General features: G+C 31.5%; 1 protein-coding gene across 1 annotated transcript in view; it reads left to right on the top strand.

Annotated features, from left to right (window-relative positions):
- Positions 1-1905: 1905 nt before the first annotated feature.
- The window catches only part of LOC111623131 (akirin-2-like), a 43401-nt gene continuing 24194 nt past the window's right edge, over positions 1906-21112 (top strand). Inside the window, exon 1 of the mRNA XM_023365615.1 lies at positions 1906-2294. Coding sequence (XP_023221383.1) covers positions 2117-2294 — 178 coding nt within the window. The 5' untranslated portion in view covers positions 1906-2116. The remainder of the gene's footprint in view (positions 2295-21112) is intronic.

Genomic DNA, 21112 nt, shown 5'->3' with positions numbered 1-21112 from the left:
TACATTTTTGTAATTTTTTAATTTCATCTCTATAAAAAGGAAGTAGTTTTGAAGCTAATACAATACATTTATTTTAATATATCACAGCAAATTATAAAATACTTGAAATTTGGCCTTGTCTTCTAAAGGTTTCAAATGTTCTGCGTTTCGTGGTACTCTAAGAGCGGATTAATTTCTCTATTTTCCGAATGACCTCATGGTTTATACATAAGTAATATTTAGATTTAATTCGTGGTTTAGATCTGGAATTTACGGTCAAACCAGCTACTACGATCGACACCAGCCACGAAATGAGACATCAGTGATCAATTCTGCAAAGCTGTCTACAATTTTACCCATTATGAACGGATCTAGTCTTCATTGAGATCAACCGACATGGACGAGGGATGAAGAAAAACATCTTGATAAATTATAAATTTTCGTCTATAAACAAGCATTCACTATTATCAGGACTTATTATACTGGCTTAACAGACAATACAGAGTTTTACAGAAAACAATTTTTATTTAATATTTAATATACCTGTTAATTTAATTAAAAACATCTTGATTCATATTGTCCATGACAAATTATTTGACGATCGGACCTTTGTAGTAAATTGTATGTAGTAGTAAGTAGTAAGTATGTAGTTGTAAGTTGTATATTGTATGTAGTTGTAAAGCCGCCTGATCAGGCGGCAAATACATCAATTTACTATCCGAGGAATCAGAATTCGAGTTCTAGTTCATAATTTCAAAAACTGTATGATCTGGATATGTATAGTTTTGCCCTTTACTACAAGTTATTTTATTGCAGGCTTGATCGAATCTACGAAGATAATCAAAAACAGGTCCTCGTAGTGTCCTAGACGGGTGGAAATTCTTGGCACGAGTACCAAATGTAGAACGCCAACGAGTTTTTCCGGCACGCAATCCATAACTCACCTAAAAACCAGAAATATCCAACATCTTGCTGAATTGTATATTTTAACGTAACTGAGTAGAATTTTATCGAGTACAGCGATACTAAATAAAACTGCAATATATTTTTTTAACTCTTTCCGCACTAAGAGGGCCTCTTTTAGCAAGCCTATGGATTCGGTCAGGCCCACAATGTGGCGGCCAGGTGGTGAGGGACGGAGCTCGACATATCCGGACGGACCACCTCCGAAAAATTCCTGGAGAGTTATCGTCCAGATTCGAATCTGGGTCTCCCAGAGCGGTAGGCTGTCACCTTGACCGCTCGGCTATCCGGCTTCTAATAAAACTGCAATAGAGAAACAAAATTATCAACTATTTTAGTAATAATAAGTAATAAGAAAATAAAACAAACTTCCTACTTATTTCCAAGACATCTATCTCTGCGATGTAAGTTACTGACTTACAAACAGGGTTGCCAATTTAAGCGAAAAAGTCGACAAGTCTAGCTTACCCGTGGCAACGTCTAGCCGCTAAACTAAATAATATGTTCCTAGAAATTTTAGATGGCACATAAAAAATTTAGCATTATAAATTTGGCGATTTTCTTCACCCCCGCTCTAGGACGTAAAATATTAAAAAAAAAAATACGAAATACTAATTGAGTAGATTCGTGTGAAAAGCATGGCATTTTTTCACACGAATTCAACAACAATAAAAAGTTAATTAATCTGCCAGTAGTATAATAACGAAAATAATTAGATTAAAATTTTAAATTTCAAAATATTTTCTACTGGCAAAAAAAATAACAAAAAAATTTTCAAACAAGAAATAGGAAAAAGCGAAAACAAAACATGGCGGACTAAAAATTCGAATTTTAAAAATTCCCGTAAATAAATTTAATACGTAATGAAAATATTTTATAAAATAATAAAAAAAACGTTAAGTTATTTTAATATAAAATAATCAAAGAAAAACGTCGTAAAATAATCATCCGGAATTTTCGAGTGCGTACCTGTTACAATCGAACAACCAAGCTCACTTTTAAACATCGGCCATTTTCTTAGGTCGGATATTACGGAGTCTGTAGTCTAATGTTCCATTGTTAAAAAATTTCAAAATTAGTGACTATTCGGACTTCTAAGTGTATGAATTTCGTACGCAAACGATCGGAAATTGACAGTGCGTGATATTTATAGAGAAATAACGATATTTTCGGTATGGCCTGCGCTACGTTGAAGAGGTCCTGCGAGTGGGATCCATTGAACACAATTAATGGCAAACCAGCTAAAAGGCGAAGATGTGTCCCTATGACATTATCGCCGGCCACTCCGCCGACAAGATTACACGAAATCCATCCATCACCGTTCGGAGATGTTTCTCCTAAACTTACATCAGGTAATATCTTTTACGACTTGCATCAACTAAGCCTACATTTAGGCTTATGAGTTTCCAATGTCTTCCAGCATTTAACACATTTTTCTGGACTTCTTGTGAGAAATATATGGAATATCTTCAGTTTATTATTAATGAAGTCCATGTTTAGGTTGTTATAATGTGGATTATCTGATGTAGGGGAAAGGATTATATATGTATATATATACAGGGCGTGGAGACTTTCATTATTTAATGTAGCTTTCTTTAACGTTATAAGATCCATTTTCTGTCCTTTAAAGTTATAATTTGATGGATTTTAAAAAGGTTTTATTGATATTTTTTATGGCGTAATTGTTTATTTAGATTAAATAATAATTTTTTTCATTCCCTTATTCTCTTCCTTCCTTTAGCTTAGACCTTTGAATAGGCTTATCCCGTAACAATAATAATGCTTTTTATATATTAATTAAAACTGATAACAAATTATTAATTTTGAACTTTATTCGTATGAAATACACTTTAACCAAGTCAGAAGCGGATAAAAGTGTTTTCGAACCTACAGTATATGTTACATAGAGACGGAATTTTCACTTTTCTGCGCTGAGCCGCCATGGATTATGCTGATAATCTAATATGGTGGCGTGATGAGGCCGTTTCAAACGTATGCAATCGAGAGAAATTCAAATTAATTTCGATGGGACTTACTTCAGGTAACGAAATGGTTCAGGTAATTGTTCGTGTACTAGAATACTTTCGTTTACAGCAAAAACACATTAATTAAGTCGGTAAATAAGATCTTTTAAGCAAGGTAATAAATAAATAACTCGAATCATTTATTTTGAAAAATAATGATTATATTAATTAATATGCATCAATGTCCTTAATTTAAACAAATTATTCTTCCAATCACCATAACAGTGTATTTCTATTAATAGGACTTATCACACTGGTGTATAAGATTACAGCAACACAGTCACACAAATTAAAATTGTTTTATTTACAATTACCTGATTTTAATCTGTGTGACTGTGTTGCTGTAATCTTATACACCAGTGTGATAAGTCCTATTAATAGAAATACACTGTTATGGTGATTGGAAGNTTGTTTAAATTTAATACCAGATACATTAATTATTATTATTATTGCAAGTTATAAGTTATTTTAATTAGCAGAGATCAGTAATATAAGTACTTTTTTACATTGAAATTAACAAAGAGATAAAGGAGATATAATGTGAAGTCGAAGAATTAATTTGTTATATTTTGTACATTGTTCTTAATATTTTATATTGTAATGAATACAGTATTGAATAGTCCTCGTATTATAGAAAAATTTTTTTGTTTGAAGTAATTTCTTACAATGCAAATATATTTTAGTTCGGATCACTCGTGATCTGTGCATTTGCCAAAATTTAGGACATCAGTTAATGTACAAGTCATCTGACAGTTGCATGTGTTTCAGTTTAAAATGTGTATGCATATCATGACAAATTTTAATATAATTTTTTTTACACTAGATCACTGGCAAGTTTTTTTTCTTACTTATGATATTGATATTTTAGTAATTAATTCATAATCAGTTACATTTACAAGTAGATTTTCAATTTCTTCATTTAAAAGTTTTAAATATTTTATCAGTTAGCCCATCAAATCAGACTTTTATATAATTTTGAATGAGTTATCAAAATTCAATTAAAAGTAGAAAACAATGGGAATTATTAAGTATCGTGATTTCCTTATAGGTAATCGCTTCTATTTTTTGTATTGCATTCCTCTCTTGTCTCAATTAAGCTAACTTTGTACCAATAAATTGGCTACGAATTAGATTAAAACGATTGATTATTTCATACGTCTTCTGCAATAATTCATTTGTCTGATGTTGAAAAACATTTACTTTAATGATTAATATAGTAATCTTGCTTTTCTGATTATATAAATCTTTTAATAGTTTTATATAATGATCAGCGAACAATCACACAATTATCAATTTAAATACCGTTTTCTAATCGTGATTGATAACTCAATTAAGTACTTTATAGGTCGAAATACGTTATCAGTTCAAAGACTTAATATTAACAGTGGCAAACCTTTTTTGGGTATGCATATCAAAATAAGCATATTTTAAAGTATTTACGTATGCTGAAGCTTTGGAGTTCAAACAACTGCCCTTTAAACAACTGTTTAGAAAAAATGAAATAAATTTACTTTAATTAGAATAAATTAAGGTTTTTGTTAAGAAAAAAAGGTGATAAACCAAATATAAAACTGGAATAAAAACTTGAAATTAAATCTTTTTGATGTCATTTACTTTGATGGAATGACTGTTTAAACTCTGATATATTTTATACTGAATAGTAATTATAATAAAGTATTAGAATTATTATTACTATAAATGTTATAACTGAAAAATAAATCATAAAGTATTGCAAGTTTTTTCTAACTTGCTATTTTGAATATACATGCAATAGATTAATCACTTATGTCAATATTTATATATTTCTAATCACCGGTTTAAAGCAAATAATTTAATTTTCATAAAATATTTACTCAGTTTTGAGCAAAATATAAATTAAAGAGCAAAATATAAGTGAAAACAATTTTTATTAGTGTGTGTTGTCATGTAGATTGAAAATAATTGAACTGATCTCTTTATTAATTTTTAAAACTAACAAAATTCACTTATTTGGACAGTGTAAAATATCATTATTATCTATACTAATATTATAAAGAGGTAAAGTTTGTAAGTTTGGATGTAGGAGGTAATCTCCAAAACTACTCATTCGATTTCAAAAATTCTTTCACCAATATTTAGAATGGACCTTCAGGGTGGACATAGGCTGTATATTATTCCGTTAACGATTCATATAAATTAAAAGATATCATCTAGGTAAGTGTTATATTTTTGGTGTCAGTGAGTGGCAAGGGGCAAGACATGTGCGTATATGAGATAGGTAATCGTGTGGTCTGTGAGATAAGCAGTGCATGTGTCTGAACTTGTATATTGTATAGATGTCAAAATTCCCTCCCCTGCGAGGGAGAGGGACAAAATTAAGGTTTACCATGAAGAACTCGGCTTCTGTTATACTATTTTAGATGCGTTTTTGATTGCATTTTAATAGGGTATGTCAAGAGAATGTACACTAAGAAGGGATTTTTTGAAATTCCCTCCCACAGGGAGTGTTATACATTTATAATAGATACATTTTGAGCCACAGCAACACATGGCCAGGTACAGTACAACTAGTAATTTATATTTTTATATGATAAAATATATATGTAACAAAAGAATACAATAAAAATGATACTGTTCGATAAACATTTAATTTCTATTTAAACCATTTTCAAAAATTTTTGGATATTTTTTTATTTTTGTATAAGCATATAAAATAGATGTGTGAGAGTGTATGTGTGTATAATATATTTTGAATGGTTAAATTTAACACATATTTTTCCCAAATTAATTATAGTTATGAAACTACTAAAAAGAAATACTTGTTTATTTCTAAAGTAACATAATAGTACACATACTTTTTTTTTCTGAATTTTGAATGTGGTTTTGTAATGCCAAATGATTTTCAATATATGTATAATCATTTAGTTCATCATTGTATGTTTTTGTCTGAAGTTTGAGAAGGTTAATATACAAACAAAGAAAATAATCATGAACGAAGTACCCGGTACCTATCTTATTATAAACAGTGTTTGTATTTACTTTTTATACTAGGATTAATCTCTTTAAAAAGTGTATTGTTCATTGTAATGATAATCAAAAATCGTTTATGAACTGAATATGTAGGTTATGCTGTAAAAAGATAAAGGTACTTGTTAAATTTAAATAAATTTATAGTTTTGGGAATTTTATTGATAAATTCAGAAGTTAATCACAAGATTTGGCATATAAATTCATTTGTATTCAGCTTGTTAAATGAGTTTAATGAATATCTTGCTAGAACTGTTTTTAATCTTGTTCATAATTATTATATGATCGTAAGAAATTATATATGGACTTGCTCACAGAATTGCCAAAAAAAATTGTTTTTTATATAATTAAATTTATTCTTTATTTTATTATGTTTAATGATTTCTGTATTCTTGAATTATCTTCTGTTTAGTGTAATTTGATTTAGGAGAACAAGTAATAGTCTATTAAAGACAATTGAGTGAATATGAAGGATAATTTAATTCTATATTTCCCAAATATGACCATTACTGTATAAGTTTCCAGTTTTTCTTTTTTATAATTGAGACAGTTTGATGGATTTTTTTAAATAAAAGAATCCAAAATGTTTATATAAATGCCTTATTGTCCAAGCTGACAAGGATTCTTTATGAATGATTCTCTGGCTGTCAAAAACATTGCTAATATTTTTTTACATTTTAAAATCAGAATTTATATCTGGAGTTCTTGTTGTGATTGCCACAGCATGGATTAAATTGAAAACACTAGGTTTTGTTATCTATTACAGTCAAGTCAAAAGGATCATTATCAACCAGCTGAATCTCTTTCGTGAAAATTTAGAGAACTAATTATACAAGATTCGGGAATTGGATTTGAGTCTGAGATGTTATTTTCTCAAATTTCTTTCAAAAATTTAAGATTTGTCTCATAGGTGCAATCAATTTGCAGACTCTTCTGAATGTTCTATTCATTAGTAGAATTCAAACTTTTGTTCATTACTCATAACAATAGCATAGACTTGAGGAGCCACAACTGCTTTCTCAAAATTCTCTTAACTGTCCCAAAATTATACAAACCACTCAGAAACAATATGAAATGCAGTAATAATGCAGAAAAACATTATTACTGTGTTCTCATTTTACTAATTGAATTATCTAACTTTTAGCAAAACTTAATGTTTTTTTTTCTTTGTTTTATAATTAAATAACGAATGGTTCCCAGAGTAAAAAGTTTTAATCTGACTGCATGTGAATCACAAGTAACACATGAATGAACTTGCTTAGGTGAATAGGGTTGATTAGCTGCTGTGGATATGCTAAATTTTATTTTTATCTACTTTTACATATAGTACATTCTTGATACTGCTGCTCTTTTAAGCTAGATTCATTAGTTGTTTAATACCTTTTTATTTATTTATTTTTTTGTATATTTTTTTATCCCTAATATAATCTATAGACAAGAATTGTAACTGATTCGTAGAGGATAAGAAGCACAGAGCAGATAAGGTAGACTTCTAACTTTATTGGCTTCATTTATATTGAAGTTCTTAAGGAAGCCAGAAGTAATTATGGCTTGCTTTTTAACAACTGTAGTGTAGACTTATTGTGTTCTTATTTTCGTATTTTGTGTGACAGAAAATTTATTATCCTTAAGAATCTAGGTGCAAATATCAAAAGCCCTAATATATCTTGGATAAATATTTTGTCAAGTGTATGGAATATAGATGAAAGATCAATGCTATTTGACTAAATATAGGAATGTCAGAAAACTGCTGTCTAAAAACTGATACTATAATTCTTTTCACAATCATTTTCATAGCATTTTTATTTTTTTATTTGTTTGTATGTTTTTCTTATGAAATTTGTAACCAAATTCCTTGTAATTTTGTTTATTTAATGGACTGTGAAGATGAAGACTGAATTTAGTTTGAGAGATTTTATGTTGATTTTCTTAAGGTTTATCTTGAAGAGGTTAATTTTATATCATTCTTGTGTAAATGATTGAAAATCACAAACTACAGAAATTTTTATATAAAAAAAATAACTTTTGTTTTTATCTATGAAATCAATTAAACAGTTATTCAAATGACCAATTTTTATTCACATCTCTTTTCTTATAAAACCCTTCCATAAATGTGTGTGTATATGAAAGTAATGTTTTATCTTCAATTTGTAAAGAACAAAGGACTTAAAAGTATTTTCAAGTTGTATTATGTATTCATTTAAACATTCAAGTCTTTGACAAAGATGTTCACAATAATATACTTTTCATAATACTTCAATGTTCTTAAGCTTGGTTCTCACTAGCATAAAACACAATGTAAATATGCCAGTGTTATATGCAAGTGATGTTACTTCTGGCATAGAAGAGACACTTGGTGTGCCACATAAAAAATGGAACACTTGTCAACTTTGTCAGTATTGAGTGTCAATTGTACACCACAAGTGACATTATTCATATTCTTACACAGGTATATTTACATCACATTTTGGCAATGAGAACCAGTCTTTATATTTCATGAGTAGTTTAACACCAGAGTAAATTTGGTAATTGTCTTGAGATTATTCTATTTGATAAACATGATTTCTTCAGAACATTGAGTTTTCATGACAATATTGGATTGTGCAAAACAAAATGCTTTGTTCACACAAGTTTTCCAAGTTTAATTAATAGAGAGGTTGAGGCGCACGTTTTAAACGTGTAAACGTGTACGTGTGACGTTCGGCGCCACTTTCCCGTAAGCCTAAAAGTTTGACAATGGTGTTTGGATAGTCGGTGGAATCACGCTCGACATTCCAAACATCATCGTCAAACTTTTAGGCTTACGGGAAAGCGGCGCCGAACGTCACACGTACACGTTTAAAACGTGCGCCTCAACCTCTCTAATACTGGACTGGGCATTTCAAATGTATCATAGAGGGTCAGTCTATTGCAGGGATGGCAAACTTTTCTGAACCCACATGCCATATTGTAAGCATACTTAGCTTTAAAGATGTTTATGCATGCAAAAATTTTAGACTTTGAATAATATGCTTTAATTAGAATAAATGTAAAAAAGTTTATTGAAAAAAAAAAAGATGTTAAGGTGATAAACTGAACGGATGATTGAAAAACATGGGTAATAAATCGAAATCATATGATACATTACGTGCCAAATAGTTTTTCCTTAAATGCCACTTTGGACATGCGTGCCATAGATTCACCACCCCTGGTCTATTGTATTTAAACAATTGTGATATCCTGTCATAGTTTACATACTAGATTTACCAGTCTGAATAAAACCAATAGTTTTAATTAGAATTTTAAACAACAGATCATGCATAATTGTATCATTTATTTCAGTTTATTCATTTTTATGCAATAATACAGTTACATGAAAAGCTTCAAGAAGGAAGAATTCTTGTTATGAACAAAAAGACAGTCTGTCTTAATTATTATGATTATTTCAACGGCTACATTCAGCAGGCTTTACAGAGAGCCAATTGAGCAAAGGAAGTGGTAATTGCTATGTAATGGCAATGGATCAGCTGAATGATGAAATGATATGAACAGTTGTTGGGGCTATAGTAGCTTTTTCTTGTTTCCACAAACTTAAAAATATTCTATGAAGTAAATTTACTTTTTGTGCATATTTGTTTTTGGTTTCTGATAGCTATTATAGTTGAATTAACATATACAAGTTTATATTTGTAAATAATTTATTGTTTGGGTGCAGCTATCTTTGATCCATTATCACTGTGTGAAGATAATGTAAGTGAAGTCCACTAATAAACACAACAATAATGTACTCAACATGTTTCAAAGTAGTGCTTCTGTGGAGTGGGTCAGTAGAAAAATACTCAGTTTTTCTGTAGCTGTTGAGTTTGCTGATTGCAGTGCAACTGTCCATTTTTGAAGCATGTTTTAAGTGTATAAATACATTAATGTATCTTGTTATTCCTTGGAGAATTCTCTCCATATTTACAAACTAGCAGACCCTGCCACGCATTGTTGTGGCTCAAAATGTATCTATTATAAATGTGTAACACTTCCCCCGTGGAGGGAAATTTTTCGAAAAATCCCTTCTTGGTGTACATTCTCTTGATATACTCTATTAGAACGCAATCAAAAAACGCAAAAAACCACATCTAAAATAGTATAAATAGAAGACAAGTTCTTCATGGTAAGCCTTAATCCTGTCCCTCTCCCCCGCGGGGGGAATATCGAAAAATCCCTTCTTAGTGTACATTCTGTTGACTTACCCTATTAAAACAAAATCAAAAATGCAAAAATCTGCATCTAAAATAGTATAAATAGAAGCAGGGTTCTTTATGTTAAGCCTTAATCCTAACCATCTCTCTTCAGTGGGGGGAATTTCGACATATATATTATATAAAAACATGTGCGTATTCGAATGCAGCGTTGTGTCAAAATTTCAAAGGAATCAGTAGGAACAAACAAACATTACATTTTTATTTATATAGATAGATAGATGATGATCTGCTTTAGTTCATTTTCACAGAAAAGCATAATGCCTTACAGAAAAGCAAACTTAGGGCGACGTACTCGTAGCGCCATCTGTTGGACATAAAAGCCTTAACCTAAATTATATATTTTAATTTATATGAATGTTTAACGGAATAATATACGAATAATATACAGCCTATGTCCACCCTGAAGTTCCATTCTAAATATTGGTGAAAGAATTTTTGAAATCGGATGAGTAGTTTTGGAGATTACCCACTACATTAAAACTTACTTACTTACAAACATTACCTTTTTATAATAATATTTACAAATGTGAAGCAAGAGATGATTTATTTATGGAATAAAAATTTCATCAAAATGATTGTATTCATTTCTTTCATTCGTTTTCCAATTATTAGAAATATTTTGATATATTGAAGTCCAATTATTAATTACACTGTTTTGTGTTACCACAGCTGATGTATATTGATGTGCAGCAGCCATGACAGTTGAGGTTTACTCCATCTATTGATTAAATGCCAATGATTAATGAAATACTTTATCTATATATTGTATTAAAAATTATATATACATATAATTAATAATATTTATGATTTAATTGTTGGCACTAGCTAACTTATTCAAAAAAACTGCATAAATATCATGAAATTTAATGCAATCTCAATATTCCAGAAATTATCTTAATCCTATTATATTTTTATAAAATTGCAATATTTTTAGCATTCTGGATTTTTAGAAAAATTTTACAAATGAAAGAAGTGATAAATTTTATTAAATTATAAAAATTAATTTTAATTTTTATAGATTTATTTACATTACATATTGAGCGCAAAGTTTTACAGTACAAAACAAACAATATTACATGCATATATCATATTTAATGAACAATGATATATGATGTCAAGGGCCTTTAAATACAATTACTTTTATAAATATTTGTCTTACTTGTGCATGTCTAAACTTAATACTTTCAATTTGATACACAGAGTTAATATGAATTGTAAAAAGTGATTTCAATAATGCTTTCACAAGAAGTGAATAATGAGAAATCTTCAATAAAGACATCTGTACAACTTAGTTGCAGTAAAGACATAATTTTACAAAAGATGGTGGTAGTTGAAATTAAATCCATTGTTTGATATTGCAACTTCATAATCCAATTTTTTCTTGGTTTTATTTCTACTGGAAAGGTTTTTCTGAGAGATTTTTCAGGAACAAAACATAATTTTATAATATCATCTGAGATGATAGTTTGTGCATGACGTATTTTACATTATATTTACCAGACATTATAAACACAATGTTAGATGGTATTAGTGCATCCAAGCCCATTATGTTATAAAAATATAGCAAATACGGACATCATTGAACGTTTGCTTTGTGTTCTCCTGGAGATATCAAAGATTATTTCATTGCATTAACAATTAAATTGGTGTTGCACTCAGAATTTACTCTTGGGTAGTTGAGTTGAATGGATTAAAAAATTTTTAATGTAAATTTAGTAAAATTTCCACATTGTGTGATCAACAATTCATAAGTAGTGTAGAAATAAAGAAACCACAGAACATAAATAAAAAAATGAATTTTAATGAGGAAAAGAATTTTGGAAAATTCTCTACTGTTTTACTTTGTTTTTGAGGGGCTAGGACCCCTTGGCTGTGAGGTTTCTGAAGTATGGAAGTGGGTGTTGGTTATAAGGATGACATGATATTCCACAATTTGGAAACAGTTCACCCATTGATGCAACAGATACCATCAGTTACAACCAAGATATCACCAAGTAGACTAAGTGTAGTGCTGCCTAAGTAGACTCGGTACTGGTATCCTAAGCATCTGGTTTAAAAGTAGAGCATATTCCCAGAAGTATTATCTGTAAGGTGTCTGTTCAGGATGAGCATTTGTTTGCCTTGATTGCTGACTTCAATTGGTGATGGAGGCATTTCACTAATCCATTGGAGGAAGGATGGTACAAAGTTGTTTGAATCCTACTAGTCCCCAAGAGCTTAGTGAGCTGTTGGAATAAGATAGATTCGAACTGTTTTTCTCAGTCAGCAGTAATCATGAAAAGGCAGCTAAACATAAGATCCACTAAGTGAAAATAGTGCGGCATATTGTCTTGGCTAAAGAGTCAGCAATTGGGAAGGCTTCTAGCCACCTAGTAAACCTGTCCATGATGGTGAGGCAGTAATATTTACCTTGTGAAGGTGGCAATTGGGCCCGCGATGTTTATATGGATGTGACACTGAATCTTGCATTTGGAACAGCAAATGTACTAAGTTTAGGATGATTATGGCATATCTTGGACTTCTGACATGGTATACAACTTTGAACCTATGATTTTGTCTTTCCTCACGTTGATCCATACATATTGATGGATGTGGCAATTCCTGGATGAGCAAGATTATGAGTTTGGTTGAATATGCATTGTTGGAATTCCTTTGGAACAATGGGTTGAGGTGAGCCTGTTGATGTGTCACAGTATAGTTTTCCTCAGTTGTGAGTGCTGGCATTAATTCTAGTTGTAATGATGTTGGTTTCTTCAAAAGTTCTTGAATTTCCTTATCATTTTGTGTTGTTGCAAACTCATGGATGTTTAGGGTTGATGCGGATACCTGGCTGATCTCTATATGTGATAAGGTGCTTCCCTTACTGAATTTCTTTTTCCTTGTATGTGCCAAATATCTGTTGAAAATTGTGATATATAGTCTAGATGGCGTAGTTGTTGGAGAGAACGTTTGTCTGGGTGTTGTTTAAAGGCGTAAGTTAATTGCTTTTGATCATCCGTGAATATGATAAACTGTTGACCTACCAGCATGTGTCAGTCTTTACATTGAAGCATAGATGGCCAACAGCTCTGTCATATGTGAACTGTTTCTGTTGTAATGCTGTTAGTTTTATGAAATGAATGCTATCAGTTTCCATATGTTGTTCCACTGCATCAGCATTTTTCTTATTGTGAAATTCAAGGTGTCAACCCAAAGACTAAGGAGTACCTGGAATGAGGTGATTTAGTAAAGTGGCTTTTGCCAGAGTGAATGCTTGTGCTGTCTCTGACAATTGTATTGTTTCTCTTTTGTCTTAGAATTTCTGTGGTAGGACTTCTTCCTGTTGTTGTTCCCTTCCAATAATTTGACTAATGTGGCCAGGATGTGAGCAGCTCTGGGTATGAAATGCCGTAAAAGTTAAATAATCCTAAAAATCTTTGTAGTTGTGTAAATGTGGTTGGTTGTGGAAATTTCAATATTGCTTCCATGCAATATTGAAATTTCAATAAGCTGTCAAGGGAGCTATTTCCTCTCCTGATATCGGAAACCCAAGAAATTGAATGGAAGAGCACCAAACACACATTTTAACTGCTCGATGTTGAGGTCATATTTTTGTTAACCTTGTGAAAAAGGCCTCTAGATGTTCCTTGTGGCATCTAGCTCGAAGGAAGAACATAAGTACATTATCCACAAAGGCATAGATACCTCTTAAGCTTATTGTTACTTCATCAATGAAACTCTGGAATTAACAATATTAAAACACATAAACAGGTACTAAAAATATCTTCTCTACTTGCCATATCCAATCACCAGGAACAAACTATTCTCCACAGCAGAGAGAACCTTTCTTTAGAGGCTACACCTCTGCCAAATTATGTAAAACAGTCTAAAATGTCCACAGGTGACAATCCCATCACAATTAAAAATATGATATTTCTTTGTAAAATAGGGCTGGCAGAAATATCATATTAACAATGTTAAAACACATAAACAGATACTAAAATGCAGAGGTGTAGCCTCTAAAGCATTGGTTCCCAATTAGTGGTACGCATACCCTTGGGGGTACGTGAAATTGCATGAAGGGGTACGTGCGGCAATCTAAAATCGGTCGATTTTAAAATTTAAATGCATGAGATGAAGCAATAAAAAAAATAATGGGTGGATCATCAAAATTTTGGCAATTTACAACGTGATGTCAAATGCACAAATTTACCGTGTTTCCCCGAAAATAAGACAGTGTCTTATATTAATTTTTGCTCTAAAAAATGCACTAGGTCTTATTTTCAGGGGGATGTCTTATATTTCCATGAAGACGAATTCACATTTATTGTTGAACAATACGCTAAACAGGTTCGAGAGAACACCTTGCGACACATTCAACTTAACCTTTTTATAGTGTCCACATTGAGCTCGATGACCAATTAGTGCTTACTGAACCGTAGCACTATGCAAATGTGATGTGGCGTGATTCCCAGCCGACCAATTAGCGATCACCAGCGATAACATTATGCAAATCTGTGATTCCCAAGCCATAGTCTTATGCAAATCATGCCGTGTGGCGTAATTGTCTGCTGACCAATCAGTGGCTGTACTTTCAACCATCTGTCGATGACCGTTACGACTAAAAAAAACTTCGCTAGGTCTTACTTTCAGGGGGAGGTCTTATATTTCGCAATTCAGCAAAATCTGTGCTAGGTCTTATTTTCTGCGGATGTCTTATTTTTGGGGAAACACGGTATTTATAACTAAAAATATTCTCGAAATTTCATTAAAAAAATGCATTTGTGACAATACCTAAATGAAATTCTTATGCAAGAAACAAAAATTGTACAATTAACACAATTATTATTATCATTATCATGTCAACGAAGTGGCAATAAAATATTTACTATTTTGCACAACATACCTCTGAGAGAGCAGATTTTCGGCCATGACAAACATGAAAACTAAACATTGTCACTGACTTCAACTCGAAGATGACTTCAGACTGAAGCTGACCAAAAAGCAACCAGATTTTACAAAGTTGTGCAAAGAAAATCATGTACATTTGTCACATTAAAATTAAGTAACCTTATGTTATTTTCATTATCATTATAATTGTATTTTAAAGGTAATAAATGTAAAAAAACAACTTATTCTATTTATCACTTGCTGTTTACCCACTGCTTCGCCCGCATTATATCGAAGTTTCTCGTGGGAGTAAGATATTTTCTCTCACAGTAAAATGTAGCCTATGTCCATCTTCAACATGTAAGCTATCTCTGTGCCAAATTTTATTAAAACCTGTTTAGTGGTTTAGACTTGAAAAGGTGACAGACAGACAGAATTACCTTCAAATTTATAATAGTATGGATTAATATGAATTTCTGCTATAAGGGGTATGTGAGAAAAACTAATTGGGAACCACTGCTCTAAAGAAAGGTCATCTTTGCTGTGGAGAATAGTTTGTTCTTGGTGATTGGACATGGCGAGTGGAGAAGATATTTTTGGTATCTGTTTGTGTTTTAACATTGTTAATACTGTATTTCCGCCAGCCCTATTTTACAAAGAAACTCTGGGATGTTGTTGTCATGTTGCAGAGGCCAAATTTCATCCTTGTGCTCTCGAACAACCCAAATGGTGTTGTAATGGCTGTCTTGTGTAGTACATCTGATGGGTGTATCAGAATCTGATGATATGCCTTCACTAAGTCTATATGAAAGAAAATCTTTGCGCCTTGCAACTTTGCCATAAAGTGCATCAAATTGGATATGCTGTATCTATCATTTTTAGTCTGGGCATTGAGAGTTCTGTAGTCTCCTACCAGTTGCCATTTCCCATCTTCTTTTTTACCATGTGGAGTGGGGATGCATAGTTGCTGTTAGAAGGAGGGATATGCTCCAGGTCTAGCATGTGCTGTATTTCCTGCTTGGTGATTTTCAAGTGGTCAGGGGCCATACAACAAGATCTTACACTTGTTGGTGAGCCAAAGGTATCTATGTAATGGACTATGCAGTGTTTCACTAGTGTGGGTTGTAGAGGTCTGGTGATGCTAGGAAACTTGCATAATAAGTCGTGGAAAACCATGTTGCCCTGAATGGCTTTGATCAAGTGGATGGAAGCGCCTCCTATCTCACAAAGTATGTTTACTTTGTTTGATTTATTGTGTAAACATTTCTGTCATAGATTGGGTATAAGATTGAAGTGAAACATAAAGTCTACTTTTATTATTGGTGTTGAAACTGTGTCCTCTAGGAATGTTCGGGTGAATTTCCTTTTCAGGTTGAGATAGTTTTGTCGTTCGCTGCCAATACACCCGAATGGATGATGTGTTGGCTCCCGACAGTCATATTGGGCCATGCTCGTTTTGGTATCAATGAAGTAGAGATGCTGGAAACATCTGATCCAGTATTTATAAGGAACTTTATCTTTGACTGTTTGTCCTGAATGAATTGACAATGAAATTTAAGTGACAAGGAGCATGTTGCTGCTACTTTTTGCCTTACTCATTTTATGTAAAACTACAAGGAGGGCTCATTTTTTTGTTCTAGTGCCAACTTTTCTATAGTACTGTGACCGGAGAGTCAGCACCTCTTCGATGCCCTATCAGGACTGACACCACCGTATCTTGATTGACACAGCATGTTGATTCAGTCACGCGAGCGGCTGCATGTGCAGGTGATCTGATCCGGGATCTAAATTTGGGTTGAAAGACAGCATACTAGAGGTTAACTTTCATATCTGAGTATTTTACAACTAAATACACATTTATTTTCAACAAAGAGGAATACATGATTCAATATATTGACTTAACCTATCTAACTAGCAATCGCAAGAGAGAGAGTTTACAATTGTTCACAAGTCAGGAAATACCTGTGTTGATGGTGATGATTTTTGATTTGAGATTCTCAAATTGAGATTGAGATTAGGATCTTGAGGGTGAGGATTTGGATCATTGGACCAATCTGGATCAAGAAAGTTCTTCTAGGCACAGTGGAAAGTAACATGAAAAGCTGACAAAGTACGATTGGCACTGACCCAGGAAAGTTTTCGATGACTAACCTATTTGATGTTGAAATTTTCATTTTTAGCCTGTGACACCATGTTGAGTTTTCGTGTGAAACAAAAAAAATTATTTTTTTGTGTTTCACAAACAAAATAAATATATTGAATAATATAGAAACAAAAAAAATTATATTTTAAAAGTTTGTTTTAAAATTGTGATGCATAGTGAGATCTAGTGTCAAAAATGTTCTGATATAAAAACGAAAATATTCGGGATTGCTCACACAGGTCAATGAGGTCAATACAAATATTTTTGGGAACAATGTAGGACAGGTTAATCCAAGAGGGACTGGTGACTCCTTTTTGGCTGTCAAATTTGATATCAGTGCGATATCGCCCGGCCAAGAGGTCATCAGATCATGGGAAATCAACAACATCGACAATTAATTTTGTAAAATTTTGGAGTATCACAGTATCAACAGACTTCTGGCTTGTTTTGCAATTTGCTATGTGTGTGGTGGTGTTGATGATTCAGTGATATGCTGTGGGAATGAGTTAATTAATGACTCTAGCTATCTGTTTAATTGTTCAATTTCCATGGGTAATGGTAATTCTGTATTGGATGGGCATGAAGGCTGAACAACTGAGTTTATTTGCATTGGGTTGACATCCGTTATTCTGTTTGCTATTTGAGCTGCTGTGTGTTGATGTATTATGTTGCCATTCTGTGTGTGTGTTGATGTATTATGTTGCCATTCTAACTAATGACACCACATTTGGGTCACCATTGTGGAGCTTTATTTCACTTACGTACTATTTTATTGTACACATATAACATATTGTATACACTATAAATTTTTTTTGTTGTTTAGTTGGAACTGGTACATATCAGATGAGATGATGTGTGTCGTGAACCAGAATAGAAGGAAAAATGGTGGTGTCTCTTCTAGTCCTTCTTTTTGTCCCTTTGCTCTTGTTTCCTGGTGGTAGTTTTAGATTTAATCTTTCTGACAGGTTTACCACAATGGAATTAAATTTTTTTAAATTATGATTTCATAAAATACAGATGTTTCCATGTACAAAAAAACTCATAATTAAATTGTTTATTTAGCTTTATATTAGAACTTGTGATGATAAATTAAGATTTTACATGGCCAAGTTATTTATGAGAAGCAAGAAAAAATTATGATAATTGCTATTAATTTGCTGCACTTGCTATCAAAATGACATGAAATTTTCAACAATGTTGAGAGAAGAAAGAATTTGCCCAACTAACTTATTTTCATTTATATAAATAGAGACAACAAGTAATTGATGCAGAACTTTGTTCACATTGAGAAGGGAAATTAATCTTTATCATTTGTTCGATCATTACTTAAATTGATGGAATTTCAGCTATTACTAAATAATAAATCAGTTGAAAGCAATGACAGGTTATTCAAGATTATTACAACAAAAAATTATGGATGGAAGTGCTAGAATTAATGAAATGGGATATTAAAATGTTAATGGAATTAATTTATGTGATTAATGTATTGTTCTGAACAAAATTTGATTGGATTTTCTACAAATATGCACATTCCACCAATAAAAAGCATTTTTATAGAGGTGGGAATGTAGATATGAAACATTATACCATATTAGACAATGACATATCAAAGCCAAAAGAAAAATGGTGGTGGATTCATTCTGCTTAATAACATTATTCCATTTTGATTCTTTTAAAGATTGATACAATGTGCATTTTGGTCAAATAACTAGTTAACAAGTTGAAGAGGGCCAAATTAAGTATTTGGCTGAAATGCATATTATAAAAAAGAAGTATGTTATTGAATAAAACATCTTTCTAAATGCAATAAACAACCATAAGGTCTCAATTGTAAGTGGTTACAGTATAAATTTGAGATCATCCCTAATCTCAACCACACTAATTTAGTTTTTATATTAATTATTTAAAACAACCATTCCTCTTTGTTTCACACTACAATAATTGTTATTGGTAACTGTCCCTCATTAATCTATTTAGTTTATATAAGATATTTGAAAATAAAGTTTTCAAAGAATATTTTTGTTGAAATTAAATAATTTATTGAGAATGAAAAAAGTACGGCGAGTCTTCAGCTTGTAAAGCAAATTTGTTCGGAAGGTTTTTGCAAATTGAAGAACCCTGCAAGTCAAATGGTGCTTAAATATGGTGTGTTTTTAAGACATATATTTATTTTTAATGAAATTAAAGTTATGTTTAGCTTTAATTTCAAGACAAAGTTTTTGCCAGAGCAATGCTAAATGGCATTGTCAGTAGTAAGTTGAAGTAATGTAACCACATATCTACAAATACATGTAAGTTGAGGACTTACTATAAGTACTTTTTAGACTAAGTTTTGAATATATTTTATAAATTGCTGCATTTACCAAACTTTCAGTGCAAGTTAGAATGTTACAAATAAAATTTATCATCTGTAGTTGATATTGAAAAAGAATGAGATTTACTTTATTTGATCATACTTAAAATAAGGTCAAAATTTAGAATTTTATTTGCTCGTACATTTTTTTTTTTTTGTAATGTGTATTGTCATTAATATGTTGAAAGGTGCCTCTAAGCAGTTCTGTAATTCTAACTCAACAGTTTTCTTATATTAGTATTCAGTTGATTATGATGATTTTTTTTTTATTGTTGTTTGAAACTGTTTTCATGTAAATCAATGGCTTTGTGGAATTTTTCAGGTACATAATGCCTAAATACAGAGGATTGAGTCAAGAAATTCTGTAGGTTATGTTCAACACTTCCTTCTAGTCAGAACTATGATTCTGCTGTGAATTTTCCACTGCAGGAAGATATGTTGCAGGGAATTTCATTCCATGTCTCCTAGTATAGATTTCCTTAGTCTTACAACAGTCTTGGAATGTCTTTCTGAGAGACCTTATTAATTAATTAACATGGCAAAGCTGCAGAAATTTATCAGTAAGTTATTTGGGGATTTGACAGAGTTGAGTGAAAAAGAGATCACTCTGATGCCAATCTCAATTTTTTTCCTAATGTAGTAGGCTACTGTAGACTTGATGATATGGCTGAACGTTTTGTCTATATGCATCCACACTTTTGATATCTCCAACCTATAAAGATGTGGAATTTCCTGATTGAACAGTTGGTTCAAAATCTTTTTCTTAAGTTGCACTTTTGCATAATGTTGCCTACGCTTGATTTACGTACATGAAGTTGTTGTACTATCATGGTAAGACTATATTTGGCATTAGAAAATCCATAGATGTATCGTTCATAATGTGCTATCATTTTTGTTGCCATAACTATGGACTTCATAATATGACTTCATAACTTTCATAATATGCTATCATTTTTGTTTAACCCTTCGGGGAACGCGCCTTTCAGGATCTTACGAGAGGGCGCATCGCGGCAATTGCACCGCATATGTAATATTACTTGATTTAAGTCAATAATTAATTATCGTTTTGAAAATATGATTCAGATATACCAGAAAACTATTTTTACGGCATTTTAATGAACAAATTGTTTATAAAATATTTAGATAATAAAAATAGTCACTATATATTCATGAGATGTTCATTTTCACACATGGCACATATAATCACCATATTCCGATTCTTCTTGCAAATATTTCTACTCATTTCTGACAAATTGATTTTTTCCTATTGTTTTTGAGTATGCCACAAATAAAACAAATTCTAGGTTTTTGCCGCTACTTTGGATTGCTCTTTGTTTCCCTTATATTTTTGAAAAATATAAACTAATATAAATTTAAAAATTTATTGAAACTTACAATAGTGTTAATTTAATATATTTATTTAATAAACTTGCAAATATTGACTTACTTTATTAAAAAAATTAAACACATATATATAAACGTATACTGATATTTTAGTTACATGACAGGGCGCGTAGCGGCAGTTACAACGCAAATTAGGTAC

Source organism: Centruroides sculpturatus, unplaced genomic scaffold (genome assembly GCF_000671375.1).
Source record: "Centruroides sculpturatus isolate CEXI.00-Female unplaced genomic scaffold, Cexi_2.0 scaffold136, whole genome shotgun sequence".
NCBI classification, from domain to species: domain Eukaryota; kingdom Metazoa; phylum Arthropoda; class Arachnida; order Scorpiones; family Buthidae; genus Centruroides; species Centruroides sculpturatus.
This window is presented reverse-complemented; position numbering and strand designations above follow the sequence as displayed.